General features: G+C 45.5%; 1 protein-coding gene across 1 annotated transcript in view; it reads right to left on the bottom strand.

Moving 5' to 3' along the window:
* LOC144822831 (bone morphogenetic protein 8A-like) overlaps positions 1-20,189 on the bottom strand; it is a 399,395-nt gene that overhangs the window by 58,750 nt on the left and 320,456 nt on the right. The window contains exon 4 of the mRNA XM_078680767.1: positions 3,972-4,166. Within this exon, the coding sequence (XP_078536893.1) occupies positions 3,972-4,166 (195 nt within the window). The remainder of the gene's footprint in view (positions 1-3,971; positions 4,167-20,189) is intronic.

Below are 20,189 nucleotides of genomic sequence, written 5' to 3'. Positions count from 1 at the left end.
GGGTCCGGGGGTCGCCGCGCAAAGATAGGCCTCCCGGCCTACCTGATCCCCGGAGTAGCGTGGCAGCTCCCCGCCGGCTCCTCGTCTGCTCCGGTCCGTAAAGCGCACCGTCGTGGTGCCCGGAACCTCCGCCTCCAGGTCTCGACGGCGGTCCGGGAAGGATGTGCGCTCGAGCCGCCAGTCCTCGCTGAGGCCCCGAGATTTCTACGGCTCCACCGGCGGGTCGCGGCCTCCGACTCGCGGGGCTCGCGGTAAGAGCGTCTCCTCAGCCCGCCATCTTGGCCACGCCCCGTCAGAAGGATTTTAAACAGAATCCTTTTATGGAGGGGCAACCAGTGAAGGGTCTTTAGAGCTGTAGATGCAGAAGATTTTCTAGGCAATTTGAGTACCAGTCTTGCGGCAGCTTGTTGCACGCTCTGCAGTTTTTTTAACGTGGCCTTTTTAACACCTGCCAAGAGACCGTTACAATAATCAAGTCAGGAGAGTATGAGGGCCACTGCAACCGCCTTTCTAGATTCGGTAGGGAGGAAATCAAAAAATTTCTTTAGAGATTTTATAATACTGAAGCAGCTTCTAGCAGCGTTCCTTACATGATGGTCAAAGGACAGTGAGGAGTCAAAAAGGACCCCCAGATTTCTGGCTACTTCTACCGAACTAGGCGGCGCGTAGGTACCCTCTGGCCACCATTTACTTGGGCTGAAGTTGACATTTTTACCCATGGGCAGTATTTCCGTCTTGTTGGCGTTACATTTCAAATGGTTATTTTCCATCCACAGAAAAACGTCCATCAGACAGTTCTGAAAGTTCTGTTCAGCATTTGTGGTGTAGTTGAGTATCATCGGCGTACGATGTTACTGGTATCCCATAAGATTCAATTAAAGTGATAAGGGGCACCATGTAAATATTAAATAACAATGGACTCAAAATGGAGCCTTGCGGAACTCCAGATGTAACCTTTTTATCCTTTGAGAGGAAGGGACCCAATGAGATGGTTTGTGTTTTCTCAGATAAGAAAGAGCTTAGCCAGTCAAGGGCAGCCTCTGTGATGCCATTTTCTCTCAGCCTACCAATCAGAATTTTATGGGAGATGGTATCGAACGCCGCAGATAGATCTAATAATATCAAGACGGCGTTTTTTCCTTCATCCTGTAAAAATTTGATGGAATCGGTAAGTTCAATGAGGGCCGTTTCAGTGGAATGCCTAGATCTAAAGCCCGACTGCTGAGGATGTAGAATATTGTGCATTTCAACAAAGTTCTTTAGCTCTCGGTGGACCATATATTCTGTTATCTTCCCAAGAACTGGGAGGAGAGATATTGGCCGTAGATTGGAGAGATCAGTTGTAATTTTATTTAGTTTTTTCATTAGCGGTTTTACTATTACTTATTTCCAATCAGGAGGAACAGTGCCTGAGCTAAGTGAGGCATTGACTATGCTATTGGTGATGGGATTGATTACATCAACTATTTGGTGAAGGATCAGCAGGGGGCAGGATTTAGAGGGCGCCCCAGATTTGCAGACCATAATGGCTTTGCGAGTTTGTGAAAGAGAAACAGGTTCAAACCTACTCAAGGTGTGAGCCGTTGTCATCATAGTGTCATTAGGACTTTGCAAGGAGGGTAGGGAGATGGACGGGAAGTCCACCTTGAGAAGTTTAATTTTCTCCTCAAAGTAATCAGCGATCTGGTCGCATAGACCTTGAGACGGCGGGATTACAGATTGAAGGGCTTTCGGATGGGAGAAAGATTTCACTATAGAGAAAACGGTTTTTTGTTTCTGTTGAGCCTCTTTAATGGCTTTAGTATAATAGTCCTTTTTTGGCAATTTTAATACTAGAAAAATATGCATTCCTATGTTTTACATAGAGAGCTTTCGCTATCGGATCATAGGTTTTCCTCCATTTGCGTTCACTTTTTTTGCACAATAGATGTATTTCAGCAAGGGACTGTGTGTACCAGGGGGCACTTATCTTTTTCCTTTTCTCCTTTAAAGAGGGCAGCTTTGGGGGAACAAGGTCTTTGATGGCTTATTGCAGCCAGGTGTGAAAGGTTTTCGAGTCCTGGACCACTTCACCAGACAGGCTGGGGGCCTGAAGCTGCAGCGAAGGCTTAAGCTTAATGCTAGCGGCGACCGCCATCCAGTTTGGGTTGAATAGAGGCTGCTGAATTGCTTTTACTGTTTTCAAGGGACGGAGCACGCTGATATTGAACGGAATAAAGCAATGATCCGTCCAAATTTGTGGAATTGGCGGGTGTGTAACCAGTGAGGGGAAGTTAGAACAGACCCCATCGAGAGTGTGCCCTGCACAATGAGTGGCCTGAGCCACTCTTTGGTGGAGTCTGAAGATATCAAGTGTCTGATTAAAATTGGTAGCCTGGGCGACGGTTTTAGATTCCAACTGAAGGTTGAAATCGCCCAGGAGCGTGAAGGTAGGATAACGCAATAGAAGTTGGCCTAAGGATTCTCCCAGGGACTCCAAAAACATGGTTGCACTAGCGGTGGGACGATATATTATGCCTCCCGTAAAGGACGCGACCGCATGGAGCATGATAGAAAAGCCTATGCCTTTGAGGGGGCCTAAATTGAATGTATGGCATTTCAGGGAACTTCTAATAACTATAGCCACTCCTCCACCTCTACCGTTTGGCCTATCCAGTCTAAAAATGACGTGGCTGGGCGGGTCGGCAATCGCCAGGTCAGGGTTGCTAGAGTCATTAAGCCACGTCTCGGTTATGAAAAGGAAGTCTAAGTGGTGGTCAAGGATTAATTCCTTGATATCTTGACTATGGCAACACATAGAACGTGCATTAATGAGCCCCCCTTTAAAATAGAAAAGACTGGTAGGATTTGTATCTAAAGGGGTCAGGTACGGACCAAGGTGTAGTCCATCTACAGGTTCGACAGGAAAAAGGGCCCCATATCTGTTCCATGGAGATATAGCACAAACACTTACTTGATAAATTGAGCTTGCGAAGGTCACATGCATGATAGGGCAACTTTGGCGGGTTTTGTCCAGCATGGCCTGTGCCTGTCGCGGACTTGGCGCGGACGGGCGCAGACGGGCCCGTCTTTGGCGTGCCCGCTGCGCGTTCGCCCCATCCGTGCCTAAGTAGGTGGCAAGAAGTGGAGGGGGGAGCCAGTAATGTGCAACACCCTAAACAACTAGAGCACTAATCTTCAGGCGGGTCAGGGAAAAGTTCCTGTCCCCGCGTTAGCGCTCTAGAAGTGAAAAGCTAAGGGCGGGTTAAGGGACAAACAGAGCTAAGTGAGCAGCAAACAATTAATTTAAAAATCTATGTCCTAGGAGTTACGGCGCAGGAAAATGAAATAAGGCAACAGAAAAGTAAATATTTTAAAAAGCCCAATACCTGGGCAACAGCGTTATGAGCACACAGTAAAACACACCCCAAAACACTCACGTTAAGGTCGACAGGCTCACCTCAGCCGTGCCTAAGTAGGCGGCAGGAAGTGGAGAGGGGGAGCCAGTAATGTGCAACACCCTAAACAACTAGAGCGCTAATCTTCAGGCGGGTCAGGGAAAAGTTCCTGTCCCTGCGTTAGCGCTCTAGAAGTGAAAAGCTAAGGGACAAACAGAGCTAAGTGAGCAGCAAACAATTAATTTAAAAATCTACGTCCTAGGAGTTACGGCGCAGGAAAATGAAATAAGGCAACAGAAAAGTAAATATTTTAAAAACCCAATACCTAGGCAACAGCGTTATGAGCACACAGTAAAACACACCCCAAAACACTCACGTTAAGGTCTGTATGTGTGAGTTTACAACATACATTTCTATGTGTAGTATCCCTTGCTCTATGTACATCACACCACATTGTGCAGAAGGTGGACTGTGCAGGCCCTGACGTCTACCTTTCTACACCTAGTCCCATGTTGTGGTCACTGCTTTATATCTATGGCGCACAGGGAGAACAACGAGCCTGTGGAGTATGCTTACCCCCACCTCACTACTTACCAATGACACCTGGCAGTTTGTTGGGGTGCGGTAGCTGATTGTTCTTCTTGTGCGGCCTCTTCTTCAGCTGCTTCACAGCTCGAGGAGCCCGGACTGGGCTCAAGCTTGCTCGAAAAAACGTCACCATGAAGGGCTGCTTAGAGCGTGGCCCTCTCCGGCCGAGGAGGCGAGACAGGCCCGGATCCACACTGTGCCCTGCAACACCAGATACAAAACCAAGAGAAGGGTTACTGTGTGCTCTAATGACTCCCTGCCTAAAGAGATGGAGAAAGGACATAGCATGAGGAATGTGTCGTCCGAGAACGAGAGGAAGAACCCACATACAGGGGGCTGCTGTCATGAGCCACCATACACAACATGGAGTAGCTGATGAGGATTTATAATTTTACCAGTAACAGGGGTATAGGAGACACTACATTTCTGGGGGAACAGGGACAGCCTTGGGGACTTTTCATTGAACCTAGAGAAAGCGCCAGTCATCTGAGAAATGCAGGCTTTGATGAATGTCACATAGTTCTGAAGTTTTTAGCAAGAAAGGAGAGCATGTTGTCACAATCTATAATAATGTTTTATTGGTAATTACATTTTGGAAAGTAATTAGAAAATATGTGAAAAGAATGAACCTTGCATCTTCATGCACCAAGCAAACAAGGGTGGGAGAGAATAAAAGAAGTATAAACAAATCTGCTTAGGACATTCATAAACCTCAAAATGCAACTGGACTAATCATTAACCATTTGTTTTGCTGCAGTCCGTTGTAATAAAATCCTTAAAATGTATTTGAAAAACTATATTTCTTCACCCGCTCTGTGTGGAGAACTAATTCCTTTGCTAGTGTATGTATGTCAGATTATTCGCTCATCTCTTTATATATGTTGCATATGGTATGAGTCATTCCTCTCTGGGACATAATTGAACCTAAGCACGTTTTCAATTGGTAGAGACCAATGAATTTTCTCTCAGCCTCAAAGAAGATAATGGAATAACTATGATAAACTGTTATAGCTTCTAAAACTATGTAATAAAAGGCTCTCTCTGGTTAATGCATTTTTTCAAAATATGTCTGGAGGTTCGAGCTCTGAAGAGCACGTAAGCATACTACAGTTCACTGAGGTGAGGGCAGCAAATGATCAATTTCTTGGCATTGAGCAATAGTGTCTCTGGGCCCATTTTGGAGATTCAGTCCCTACTACCATTCTCTGCAATAAGCCCTCAGTATTTTTGAAAGACAAAGCTGTAATCACTCATTGAATTTGAATATGTGTGATTATTGTATCATGCTGTAAGGAAGTCACCATCTTTCTATACCTCACCTATAGGCGGACTGCCCAGTGTTTTACTCTTTAAGAGTTGTAAAAAATATTATTGAATTGGAATATTTAAACCCCCCTTTAATGGTAAATTTGCATTTTAAAACACAATTCTGCAAATGATACTTTTAGAAAGTTGGCATTTTTTTGTTCTGACCATTTGGTGCCAGCGGCCTGTGTCCTGAGTCACATGACTGGGTGTGATAGCAGTTGATCTTTGTGTATTCCTCGCCAGACATTGAGACAAAGGGGTTTAGGTGTTGGCAGGATTGGGAGGAGCGGAGCTATTTCCTGGCCTGATTACATTTTAAAAGGGCTGCCTTAGCACACTCACAGAGAACTTCAAGTCCATCTGTTGCCACCCCAGAACCCTTGGAGCGTGGCAGGGAAAGGAAGGAATTCCAGAACCAGATGTGGGGGGAGTCTAGACGTTTCTCCCACTTCAAAGGATGGCAAATATTGGACCCTCAGGCCAACTCCTCAGTACACTGACAGGCCTGTAGATGACTGCAGAAGGACTGTCTTGTACTTCAGGGTAATAGCCAGCTGCTTGAGACCTGCTTTGTTTCTCAGAGACCTGCCTTGTATCTCAGAGGACTGCCCTGCTACTTGAGGCCTGCCTTGTTCTTTAGAAGACTGCTGTTGTGAGGTTATTTCATGCCCTTTGTCTTTCTTTACCCCTTTTCTGCTGTTCAGCCTAGTAGTGTGTGGAATGTGATAGAATGTTGGGTTCATGAGGTTAGGCAGTTGGTGTCAGCAGGCTGAGCAGTAAGGATATACTGCTCCTGGTGGGGCATACTTCATAGCCTAATTACCATCTTGGCTTTATCTAAACTTCCTGTAACTGCACTACAAATAAAGATATACTTGGAACCTACATCTTGGCATCCTGAAGATTCTTACTTTGCAACAACTTCCCTGCTTCTTGAGGCCTGTCTTGTTACTTGAAAGATAGAGGAAAATCTCTTGGAACCCAGGACTAATAGAGTGACTTTAACGGTCAGGTAGCTGACCTCCTTTTACGAGCTACAGGATCACAAAAATCTCTAGGGAGTTAACTGCACATACCCAGCTCACATGCTGCAACTGGCCCTGCCTGGAACTGCAACTGAACCTGCCTGAGCCCTGCTGGCCTCTGGTGGAGTAAGTTCATGATCCCCCAAGAGATGCCCCCAGGTCCTGGACTCTTGGCTGGCATTAGTACAGCTCCTCCTGTAAAATCTGAATCTTTGAACACTGTGCGCAGGACTTTGAGAAGGTAACCTTTTTCAGTAGGACTAACCTGTTCCATGTATGCGACCCCCACTCCATCAAGGTTGGCCTGAACATATGACTGTGTCCTAGTCTAATGACCAGATAGCCACAGTTAGAACTTTGTGCTTCTAGGTGCTAATTTTACTTAAACCAGTATAATTGCATATCTCCAATTCTACTGATTGGATTTTTGTCATTTTATTCTTACTTTATTTACTACATTTTACGCTATTTTCTAAATTGGTGTGGGGGTTTTCTTATGTTGTGTTTTCACTTTACTACATTTGACTGCTGCATAAATACTTAAAACAGTGCCTGTAAGTTAAGCCTGGCTGCTTTTTGACAAGCGACCAGAGGGTTAAACACAGGTTAAATGAATGGCTTTTGTAGTTTACCCTGCGTAAGATTGTGGTTGTTGCTTGAGAAGGATTTTCATCCCACTCAATCAAGAATCCAATTGCTTACAGTATCCATCATTCAGTAATTACCTACTACCCCAGACCTATAGAAGAGGCTTACCAATCTGCTTGTCAAAAAATATGAAAGCACTTAGAAACACTGCTACCACTCCACTAGACGTAGTCTTGTGTATAAGTTTTAGTCAAAGTACCACAATAAAGAAATATTTAAAAAAAAAAAGTTTTAGTCAAAGTACTATAAGATTTCTAAAGCCAGCTTCTCCTTTTTTTAATACAATTATGATGTAATAAGCATTGCATTAAAATCTTCACAGGGCTCCCAACAGTGCATTTGTCCATGAGGGCAATATCTGGTCATTTTTCTCAGCACATGCTCTACCATAACTGCAGTGGACAATGTGGAATAGTTACAGGGATGTTATAGTTAGTTGGAGATTTCACTCGTATAAAACCATAGAAATTCGGCCGTTATAGTTAGTAGACCTAACTATAACTCGCGCCCCCGCAATGCACTGCTGATGATGTCACATATTACATCACTCATGACATGCTCAGTGACATCACTGATGACATCATCCAGTGAATGTGTGTTTCTATAAAGTAGAAAAATATGTTTTATATATATATATATGCCAAGGTGTATTGACGTATGAGTGGGTGTATGAGTGTCTGAATGGATGATTTAGTAGGTGTGTGACTGACTGTATAAGTGAGTGTAGTGGTTTCATGGTCAAGGGGGCGTGTGTCAGTCCCACCAGTGTTGCCCCGTAGCTTGTGTATCCAATGTAGTGAGAGAGTTCACGGTCGAAAAGACTACAATTACCAGCATGCAAAGGGGCTGGCATATGGAGGCACAAGGTGGTTCATACAAAAGCACCTCCCTCCCAAGAGGAAGGTGCTTGTCAATCAACCCGGATAGTTTTGGAGATGGCGGATGGTGATCCCCGCCGGAATTCAGCTGGAAGATAGAAGCCTGCCGTGCCTGGAACCTGCGATTGAACTTTGCTTCCTGGAAACCGTGGAAAGTTCGCGTATTGCGATAAGTACTGAGCCGAACGGAGTGCGGGCCCGCCTCCGTCGTGTGTGTGTTTTGTGCCTTTAACTGTTTCGATGTAGATGGGAGTCGCGGTGTCTTACAAACGCGCCTTGCCTTTGTCTGACATTACGATTGAACGAAGGACTTTGTAAGTGAACGCGTCTTATGTTTAAAGACGCGCTCTCCGACACTCCTTTCAGAATTGTAGCAGGAGACGCGTTTGGGGAATTCTGAACTGGGACTACCGTTTGTTTTTGGTTCTTCGAAGAGAAGAGCAGTACGAACAAGGACAGTGACTCATGTTGTGCAGTTAAACAACCGGAACTGTTTTCTAATGAACTTGCACTCCTGTTACTCAGTTATCTGGTGGCATATAAGGACTGTTCATATTCCTCTGAGGGATTAACTACATTCTCTTAGAAAGTCTGATCTGCAGTGATTGCCTAATGCCAACATTCCCTGATTAGGTGGTGTGACACTCTGTGTGGACGCTCCTTCTGACACCCCGCAGACCATTGGCCGGAACTCAGAGGGACCCACAGAAAACCATCAACCACCTGTTTGTTATTTTATCCACTTCCCCTTTTCCTCCCTGGGCACGTATTCACACAGAGAGTTGATTATTTCACTGTGGGATCGTGTTTAGGCGGGACGAGGGGGCTTATCACCAGACATCGTTTCTGCTGGTCATCTGGACAAGGTTAGTGGCGATATTCTATGCTTGTGCTGCGGCCAATCCTGACAGTGAGTGATTAAATGTGTCTTACTGAATACATGGGTTAGAGACTAAACTCTGTGAATTTCTTTATTAGTCTGTTAGTGTATAAGCGGCTGCATGGCTTGGTGAGTAGCTACATGAGTATCTATATGGGTTATTTATTGGTTATCTGAGTATCTGTATGGGTGCCTGAGTATCTTTGTGGGTGTGTGGGGTGTGTGTGTGTGACTGTGCATAGATATCTGAGTGGTTTTTCACTAGGTGTATAGGTTCAAGAGTGCATATGGCAACACCTGTATTGGTGGGTGTGTGTGTTTATGGGTCTGTTGGTGAGTAAATGGATGTCTCAGTGGTGCATGTGTGAGTAACTACATATGTTTTAAAGCAGTATATGTGAGTGTTGGGAGTATATAAATGACTATATGTGAGAGTGGGTGATTGCAAGAGTATCTGTATGGATGAGTGTGTCTTTCTATGAGTGATTGTTTAAAAGAGTAAGTATGTGTTAGTATCTGTATACATAAATGTAGTGGTGTGTGTATGACTGTATAAGCAAGGAAATGAGTGTGTGATAGTTTCTTTCCATGACTGACCAGGTGTATGCGTAACTCTTTGGGTGAGTGGCAGTGTGTGAGTGTCTATATGGGTTTATGAGTGGATATATCAGTGGCTGTATAGAAGAATGAGTGACTGTATGAGTTAGTGGGTGAATGTGTGTGTAGACGTATGAATCACTGAGCAGCTATGTACTAACTGCTATTGGTCTGTCTATGGTTTCGATATTGGTGGTCTGTATTTTAGAGTGGGTGTATGAAAGGTTTTATTAGTTTATGAGGAGGTGTATCAGATGATCACGTGAATGATGTAATCAGTGATGTCATTTGAGATGTCATGAGTGATGTCACTGAGCATGTCATGAGTGATGTAATATGTCACGTAATCAGCAGTGCATTGCGGGGGCGCGAGTTATAGTTAGGTCTACTAATTATAACTGCCGCATTTCTATAGTTTTATATGAGTGAAATCTCCAACTAACTATAATGTCCCTGAAACCTATGGTTATTTCAGTGAAATTCTAAGGTTTTTTAAATGCTAATTTCTAACTATAACGTGCCTGAAACCTATGGTTTTTTCTGTGAATTTCAAAGGTTTTTTAAATGCTAATTTCTAACTATCCCTACAAAGGTAGGACATGTGAAGAAAGAGGAAGAAGAGCGCAGAAAGAAGCAAGAGAAAGGTAGAAAGAGGCAACAGAAGTCCAGAAAGATGTAGAAAAGTGCAGGAAAAAGAAGAGATGTGCAGAAAGAACCAACAGAGGAGCAGAAAGAGGCCGTTTTGCAAATTCATCCTGTGCCCACAACTTTTTCAGACGGGTACTGGTGGTAACTGACTCTGACTAACCAGGCCTAGAGCCAGTGCTATGCTAAAAGACACTTAGAATACAGTGAAAACACCTACATACACTAGGGAACACTGCGTTGGGGTACCCCTGTGATTTGCATGACCTCCTCTATAAGGCCCTAGTACATAATAGGGCAGGGGATTAAAACTACCTCTTAGTCAGAGGTGCAGAAATATGCTATTTTAACTAGTAGTCGCGTTTGCAGAGTGGAGGAGAAAGGGTGATGGGCATCCAACCAAAGCACAGGAATTCCGCTGCAGAGGACTTACAGGAGGTACCAGGAGGGATTTGTGGCCCCCAAATTCCCTCAGGACTAAATTGGACTTCATCCCCCATCCCGTAGTCTGCCACAAGGCACTTTGCAGAGTGGTAGAGAAAGTGGGCCATGGCTTCCGAAGACGTCTTAGCAATCCCACTGTGTGGGACTTACTGGAGGTAACAAGAGGGTAGTTGGCCCCCAAGGACATCCTTGGGGCCAACTTCCCAAACTATTACCCCCAGTCAGTCCCACACAGCAGCATTGGTAAGTACTCGTACCAGGCCATGCCCTCTTTGCCCAACACTCTACAAATTCACTCCCTGGCACGCTCTTGGATGGGGATTGAAGTCCCCTTAACTGCTCGGGGTCCTTTAGGGGCCAACTAGCCTACCTTTTACCTCCCGTAAGCCCCACGCAGTGGTGTTGGTGAGAGGTAGACAAAGGCCATGCCCCCTTCTTCCACCACTCTGCAAACGCACCCCCTGGCGCGTTGTAAGTTGGGGGATTAAGTCCCCTTGAATCCAGCGCCACAGCCACCTCTCTGCAACGCAGGCCTGTGGCGCTTACTGGAGGTACCTGGTGGGCTAGTTGGCCCCCAGGGGGCCTCAGGATTGCAGGGGAATTAATTCCCCAACTAAAAAGGCGCCACAGGGTGTGTTTGCACACATGTCACCTCAAGCCCCACCCCCTCCCTTCACCACTGTGCAAAAGCACCTCGTGGCGCGTTTTAAGTTGAGGGATTAAGTCCCCTTGAATCCTGAGGGTCCCTGGGGTCCAACTCGCCCACCAGGTACCTCCAGTAAGTGCCACAGAGCTGTGTTGCAGAGAGGTGTAAAAAGGGGCGTGGCCTGGACCACATCACTGCAACGCAGGTCTGTGGTGCTTATTGGAGGTACCTGGTGGGCTAGTTGTCCCCCAGGGGCCCTCAAGATTGAAGGGGAATTCATTCCCCAACCAAAAACGCTCCACAGGGCGTGTTTGCACACATGTCACCTCACGACCGCCCCCTCCCTTCACCACTGTGCAAAAGCGCCCTGTGGTGTATTTTAAGTTGGGTAATTAAGTCCCCTTGAATCCTGAGGGTCCCTGAGGTCCAACTAGCCCACCAGGTACCTCTAGTAAGCACCAAAGAGCTGCGTTGCAGTGAGGTGTAAAAAGGGGCGTGGCCTCGGAACACGTCTCTGCAAAGCAGCTCCCTGGCACATACTGGAGGTACCGGGTAGGCTAGTTGGACCCCAGGGACCCTCCGTATTCAAGGGAAATTAATTGCCCAACTTACAACGCGCCAGGATGTGTGTTTGCTGAGTGCTGCAAGGAGGGGGCGGGGCCTAGCCGAGATGCGGCTATTTTTTTTAAGTGGGGGGCTGTGTGGCCCCCTCCTCTTTCCTTTTTTGGGCCATGGGGACCCCATCCCCCAGGGCATTGCCCCTTTTATTTTTAAATGAAAATGGGAAGGGTGCCTCGTGGCCCCCACCCAGGGCCAATTTTGGCCACGCGGACCCCATCCTCCGGGGCTTGGCCATAATTTTTTGTAATTATTATTATAATTTTATTGTAGGAGGGGGGATGCGTGGTCCCCCTCCTGAGGACTCTATTATTAGCCCCGGGGACCTCATCCCCCGGGGCTGTGCCTCTTTTACTTTTTCTTTATTTTGATGGAGGGGGGCCGCGTGCCCCACTCCTAGGCCACTTCTGGCCTCGGGTACCCTATCCCCCGGGGCCTGGCCTCTTCGTTGGGGACCTTGGTGGGAGACCCAGTGCCCCATGGTCGCTGCCGGCTCCCCGCGTTCTGACATGCAGCTCCCCGTGTGGAAAAGCAATGTGGTTTGATTTTTGAAAGCAAGAGCAGGTTTTCTGCTCTCGCTTTCAAAACCCAAACCACAGTTTGCTATGACAAGGCGGGAGCCGCCTGGCTTCAACCCTGCCATAGCAAACAGCAGTGTCCCTGGGGTGGGCACCCCGGGACACTGCAGGAGCCGGCCCTGCGGGGTGGCGGTCGCCAGGGCCATCAAGTGCTCCACAGCCCCGGGGAGGTGGTGGTCCCGGGGCTCAGGGGTCCGTAACGGACTCCCGCATTAGAATATTAGTGCCCCGGGTAGGTGGCGGTCCCTGGGGCATGTGGGGGGGCTCAAGCCCCCCCACACAGGTGTATATTGTTTTAAAAACTAAAACCCGGGGGTGGCAGTCCCTGGGGCAGCGAGGGGCTGGGTGCCCCCCGGTAAAATAATCAATAAAAGCCCCGGGGTGGCGGTCCCTGGGGCTTGGATGTGCCTTGGAGCCCCCACCCATCAAAAAAGAAGCCCCGTGGGGTGGCAGTCCCGGGGCTGCGGGGGGGGCTGGGTGCCCCCGCAACTCTTTAATCAAGCCCCGGGGAGGTGGCGGTCCCCGGGGCATCAGTGATGTCATTTGAGATGTCATTAGTGATGTCATGAGTGATGTCACTGACCATGTAATGAGTGATGTAATATGTGACGTCATCGGCATTGCATTGCGGGCGCGCGAGTTACAGTTAGCTGAACTTACTATAACGGGGGAATTTCTATGGTTTTGTACGAGTGAAATGTCCAACTAACTATAACACCCCTGAAACCTATGGTTTTTTCAGTGAATTTCTAAGGTTTTTTAAATGCTAATTTCTAACTATAACATGCCTGAAACCTATGGTTTTTTAGGTGAATTTCAAAGGTTTTTTAAATGCTAGTTTCTAACTATGCCTACAGAGGTAGAACATGTGAAGAAAGAAGAAAAAACGCACAGAAAGAAAAAAAAGAAATACAGAAAGAAGCAACAGAAGTCCACAAAGACGAGGAAAAGTGCAGGAAGAAGAAGAGATGTACAGAAAGAACCAACAGAGGAGCAGAAAGTCCTCCTGTAACCACAACTTTTTCTGACGGGTACTGATGGTAACTGTATCCGACTAACCAGGCCTAGAGCCAGTGATATGCTAAAAGACACTTAGGAGACAGTGAAAACATCTACATACACTAGGGAACACTATGCATTGGGGTACCCCTGTGATTACCATGACCTCCTCTGTAAGACTCTAGTACATAATAGGGCAGGGGGATTAATTACCTCTTAAAACATGCCACGGGGCCTGTTTGCACACTGGTGAAGGGAGGGGGGTGCCTGAGGTGACGTGTGCAAACACGCCCTGTGGCCATTTTAATTTGAGGGATAAAGTCCCCTTGAATCCTGAGTGTCCCTTGGGTCCAACTAGCCCACCAGGTGTTTCCAGTAAGAGCCACAGAGCTGTGTTGCAGAGAGGTGTAAAAAGGGGCACGGCCTGGACCACCGCCCGCAACGCAGCGGCGCTTACTGGAAGCACCTGTTGGGCTAGTTGGCCCCCAGGGGCCCTCAGGATAGATGGGGAATTATTTCCCCAACTTAAAACGCGCCACAGGGCGTGTTTGCACACGTCACCTCAGGCCCCGTCCCATCCCTTCACCACTGTGTAAACACGCCCTGTGGCCGTTTTAAGTTGGGACATTAAGTACCCTTGAATTCTGAGGGTCCCTAGGGTCCAACTAGCACACTAGGTACCTCCAATAAGGGCCACAGAGCTATGTTGCAGACAGGTGTAAAAAGGGGCACGGCCTGGACAACCTCTCTGCAACGCAGCGCAGTGGCGGTTACTGGAAGCACCTGGTTGGCTAGTTAGCCCTCAGGATTGAAGGGGAAATATTTCCCCAACTTAAAATGCGCCACAGGGAGTGTTTGCACACGTCACTTCAAGCCCCGCCCACTGTGTAAACACACCCTGTGGCCATTTTAAGCTGGGAGATTAAGTCCCCTTGAATCCTGAGGGTCTCTAGGGTCAAACTAGCCCACTAGGTACCTCCAGTAAGCGCCGTTGCAGAGAGGTGTAAAAAGGGGCACGACCTGGACCACCTCTCTGCAACGCAGCGCAGTGGCGCTTACTGGAAGCAAATTGGTGGGCTGGTTTGCCCCTAGGGGCCTTCAGGATTAAAGAGGAATTATTTCCCCAACTTAACATGTGCCACAGGGCGTGTTTGCACCGTCACCTCAGGCCCCGTCCCATCCCTGCACCACTGTGTAAACACGCCCTGTGGCCATTTTAAGTTGGGAGATTAAGTCCCCTTGAATCCTGAGGGTCCCTAGGGTCCAACTAGCCCACTATGTACCTCCAGTAAGCGGCACGGAGCTGTGTTGCAGAGAGGTTTGAAAAGGGGCGTGGCCTCTGAACACCTCTCTGCAACACAGCTCCCTGGCGCATACTGGATGTACCTGGTGGGCTAGTTGGCCCTCAGGGACCCTCAGTGTTGAGGGGGAATTAATTCTCCAACTTACAACTCGCCAGGGGGGCGCGTTTGCACAATGGTGAAGGAAGGGGGCGGGGCCTGAGGTGACATGTCTGCAAACATGCCCTGTGGTGCATTTTAAGTTGGTGAATTAATGGTTTGGTAAGGCACTAATTTAACGCTAGATACTGGAGTAACTCAGTCGTGCTTTTCTCAGAGACCCCTTTTCCGTAAAACTCCAATAGACATCTGGAGTGGGTTAGGGATAATATCTGCCATAGCTTAATATGATGAAAAATCCTATGTATTACCTTTTTGGTTTGTTCAACGTTGAAGGATACAGTGTTCCAAAATATTGTGCACCTTATTTTTGTTTCCTTGAAACTTGCTCTGCAATTTTCATTAAACAATGTCGAATAAGGGCAACAACACCAAGGCTGGTGGAGCTGCGGGTGACCAAGCTGATGCAGTTTTTAACTTCACAGGTTTCCAAGAAACCGACGAGGATGCTATATGCATTCCTCTAAATTTAAGGAAAGCCATCATTATAACACTTATAAAACATGGCCTAACATCAAGAGGTGGTAGGGCAGATTTTGTGATAGAGGTACATGAATATCACCAGACAGAGGTATTCTATTCATGGATAGTCTTCCCTGAAGCGATTTCCAATAACACATGTGTTTCACTGCTACAAAGAAGATGATTCACCAGAGAAATATATTCCATTCGAGGATATTGAATTTCCACTCACATACCAGGAGCATGAGCTCTGGTTTAAAGGCCCCCTAAAACATTTAAATCACATTACCAGCTCGGTCCACTAGGTAGACCAGGAGCTACATGGTCGGCTCTAGCCAGCTACATACCTGGCCCTGACATTGAAGCAATGTCGGATGAACAATTACTTAGTAACATACAGAACTTAATAGAATTATACAGCTAAATGTCTTTACTAAAAACGCTCCTACTCCTTTTAAAAAGAAGTGGGAAAATAGCAAACAAACTCCTAAAGAGAAGCGTTCTCATTCCAGAGGTAGGTCTCCTCAAAAGGAACCCTCTGAAAGGAGGTATAACCTCAGGAATAGGGATAATTTGAGAAAACCTGATAGATATCAAGATACTGATACACGTTCTTCTCGTAGCTTTCAGACTTCGTCACAGAAATCTGAAAGAAGAGGACAGTCAGAAAACAAGGAAGAACGTGTGAAGTCCAAAGACGATCAACACGTTCAGAAAAACAAAAAACCTCAATTTACCAAAAAGAAGGTAGCAGGTCAAAAAATCAGACATGCCGGGATCTTGAGAACACAACTCAAGAACGGAAAATGGCTCAGAAAAATGTTGGTCAGCTCAGCAGAGATCACAATAGCTAGCCAAAACCTGAAGGATCATCTGGAGACAGTGGACTTGAATGAATTTATCCAAGTTGAAACTGCAGATACCAGGGTTAGTTCTCCACATAAGTTATATGAAATAACACTCCGGATGGAGGGAGATATACCAAGAAAAGTGAGAACATTCTTTTGGGAGCGTCTTTCTAAAGGTTATGACGTTCTTCTCGCTGAACAAGACAGGCCACCAGAATTTGTCAGGTAGTGCCCACATGGCGAAGACATCATTATGCCAGCCTTCTCTAATCATATTCCAATTCATTTAACATATACCTATGCCAGGAAATGAGCAGTTGCCCAGGCTCCAGCATTATACAAAAATCATGTAGGATGGGATGAGGATTCCCCTAACCATAAAATCCAGTTAAAAAATCAACCAACTGCCCAGGGGCAGTATCCAGTTATGCAAGAAGCTAAAAAACAGGTCAAGGAGATCTTAGATCAACTTGAATACCAGGGGGTGATTGAAACATGCACCTCTTCAATGAACAAACCTTTGTTTCCTGTCTCCAAACCAGACAATACATATTGTGTAGTATTGGATTACAGACATTTAAACTCTTGTTGCAAAACATTTGCAGTGCTAAATGCACACAGTACAGCATTATTGAATAACATTGTGCGTAAAAAATATAAAACCACATTAGATATTTCAAATGGGTTCTTCTGTCAAAACATTGCACCAGAAAGTAGGTATTTGACCGCTTTCTCAATCATGCGCACACAAAGTCACTTCTGTCGTCTCCCTCGGGGATTCAAGAATAGTCCTGGGTTATTCTCAGCAAGGGTAACAGAGTTACTACAAACGTATGATGATGAGGCGTTGTCATGTGTCTATGACATCTATCTGACAGACGATGACTTGGATAGGCACTTGAACAGGGTTTCTCCTCTGAAGGGTACATCTTCAAATTTAAGAAATCAAGAATTGCCCACCTCAAAGTCCTTTTCCTAGGATATGAGTTATCAAGTGAAGGCAAAAGCCTAGCAGACAACTTTTTAGAAAAGTGTGCGCTGCTCCAACCTCCAAAAACTCAGAAAAATTTACAGTCGATTCTAGGTTTCCTGAATTTTGGAAGAACATACATTCTAAATTATGCAGAAAGGGCAAAACCTCTCTACAAATTCAAACCTGATTTTAAATCAGTAAATTGGACTAAAAAACACACAGAAATGTTGTGTTCATTGCAAACAGACGTTAGCAACTAAACATTTACAAACACGTGAGAACATTCGCAACTTAGTGATACGAATCATTCCGGGTCAATGCGGATTCATGTACTTAACTTTTAATGAAGGTGAAAAAGTACCAATAGCTTACAAATCACATTTGTACACACAAGCAGAAATGAAATTCACATCTACAGAAAAAATTCTGACAGCTGTTCAAACTGCTGTAGCAAAAGAGAGAGCCCTCGCACAGGGTAAGCGCATTATGTTTGTTACACCTGTACCTGCCTTAGAGGCAGTTACGAAAGCGAGCATTCTAAATGCTAAAGCTTTACATCCAAGATGGATACAATGGGTTAATTCTCTTGATGCAACAGATGTTGAATAAGTTTTTGATCCTTATTTGAAAACACAAGTATTTCTACAATTTCTACAATACAAACAAGAATGTCCTCTGCCTACTGAAATTCTACCTCTGGAGCAGTGTGAATGTATCATTTATACTGCCGGATCAGCTCAACCCGCTACGGAGGGGAAACAGGCACACATTTGTTTCTCTCTTCTCTATATATATTGTTACATGGTGACTGCAGCACCAACTGACATAAAGTTAAGACTTGCCAGTTCAGCCAGCTAGTTGCTTGGCCCATAGACCTCCTAGGTTCTTGATTGTTATTTATGTGATGTTACTGGGAAAGTGAACCAGTAGTAGGTCTTTAAAATTCTATTCCCTTTGACCCCACTCTCCCGGTTTGTTTTTTGTCAGTGCTACATGAAAAGGCAGCGGGGCAGTGTTACCTAATATGTTTCCACTCAAATACTCATATGTAATTGATGCAAACAGCGTTCCTTTTGCTGAAATCCCTGGAGTGGGGGATAGGGTCATTCCAAACAGGAAACGCAGAGCAGCTTTGATATACGAAGCACATTTGGGAGATGGTCTAATACATCAAGGGATCTCTAAGACAATATTAACTGTTAAAGAGACGTACTGGTGGCCAGGAATGAATGCTCACATTCATATATTTGTCATTGACTGCAATAGAGATTGCAGCACAGAACGCCACCAGATACCTGACTATTGCATAGCCAGCCCAGTACAGACACCATTGTTAGACAGCATTAGATTTTCCACATGCAGGCGTCCTTGTGGACAAATGCGGTCCCACAACTATTAAGACAAGGCTCATTTGGATGTGGCCTCAGCGCTCGGCTGACGCTCAAACTGTTATAAAAGATTTGCGAGTCTTTATCGGCACATACGCAGTCGGCACGCTACATTCTGACCAGTGTCCTGCATTTAGCTCTCGGGCTTACAAGGAGGACATGGCCAATTTGGGCGTTGCATTGCCGTACTCTAGTCCATTCCATCCTGAGGGAAATTCGGTAATGGAGAGAAAAAACAGGGACATAAAGCATTCTATAACAGCTAGGGTATTGGTTCGGGTGACAGGTGGGTCAAACATCTAATAAGTGTCCAACGTAGTCTTAACAACTTGCCAAGAAGTTCTCTAGGGGGTATCACTCCATATGAGGTTGTTTTTGGGACAAGAATGCTAGTTGCAGACCTTGATTGTTAGACATCAGTGGTGAACCAAAAAGATTTTGATATCAAAGATCGTTTGGCTGTTTTACAGGACTTAAAAGAAATAAGAACGAAATAAAGTAACGTGATCCTGAAGCCAACCACCACTGAGGAAAAACCAACCATCCCAGCAAGGCCTGTCTGGATCCCAAAGCTTGATCATCTAGTCAGAGAAAAGATCGCGGACAAGAAGGAATTTGTGCCTTCTTACAGACAACCAGTACCTGTCCTAGCAATCCACTGATCAAGAACAGTAGTACTGCTGCTCCTTGCTGGTAAAAAGGAGAACAGGTTTGTGTCTATCGACCTGGTCAAACCACATTATGTGGCCGATAATAAGCAGTAGGCCAAGTGGACTCCGTCAATGTAGCAGACGCCCTGCTCTAGCTGCTATCCAAGAGGTTCAAACTGAGAGACTCATCACCTTTGAGGAATCTGCAGTGCGAAATGAAGGACTAAGCAATCAAGCTATGGAACTTGTACCTCTTGAGGCCCAAATAACAGTTCATCAAAAAACACCTGTCTACAACGAAGTAGCATCTGTCTACACAAACGTAACAAGTGATCCTGTGGTTCCAGCGATTTCAACAAATCCTGATGCAATCCCAACAATTGACAGAACTGCCTCTGGCTATTTCATTAACTTTGATACGTTTTTCGAGGATCCCAGAGAGCCTGAAACGACGCCAGTGAAAACACTTTGAAAGAACAAGCAACAGACCTTTTTCATCACCTGGAAAAGACTTACCTGGTTTCACCATGGATTGAACTTTGGATTGTGTTGGGTGTATTTTTCTTCTACTTTGGTTGACTCTGGTAATAACTTTGGGAATGCTGATGAATGGAAGATATGTCAAAATGGACACAGCAAGTAAGAACATCAACTTACTCCTCAAGCCACACAAATCATCCCATTGTGAACAAAGAGACTTGTCATCAGTGAACATCACAGCCGTTCCTATACCTGGTGGTATAGCTTGGGACAAAACAGATTATGACATTTTTGGCCCGTCGGAGCTGTTGAAGATTCTACACTTATTCAAGATTTCATTAAGTGACATTGTTTCATCTAGTACCTTTTCTGATGATTGGGACTTCGAGGCTGTTAACAATATGATGACAGACTTAGAAATGTCTGCAGTATTCACAAATCAGGAATATTTAGAAGGTTCAACAGACTATAAACAAATGTATTGTTATAATCATTATGGTCATCATTTCTTGCACAAATCTGCAAATCCCAGAAATGTATCAATGTATAACCAATGGGAACATTGTCCTACACCGCCAAAGGTAGCTCAAAAACTTTTGCTACTAAATTTCCATACTTTTCAGGGTTCAATATAACCAATCCGGAATTGTTTTATTTTAAAAATTTAAACAAACCATGCATGAAAAGTATTTTGACA

This window comes from Lissotriton helveticus, chromosome 3_1, assembly GCF_964261635.1.
Source record: "Lissotriton helveticus chromosome 3_1, aLisHel1.1, whole genome shotgun sequence".
Lineage (NCBI taxonomy): Eukaryota > Metazoa > Chordata > Amphibia > Caudata > Salamandridae > Lissotriton > Lissotriton helveticus.
This window is presented reverse-complemented; position numbering and strand designations above follow the sequence as displayed.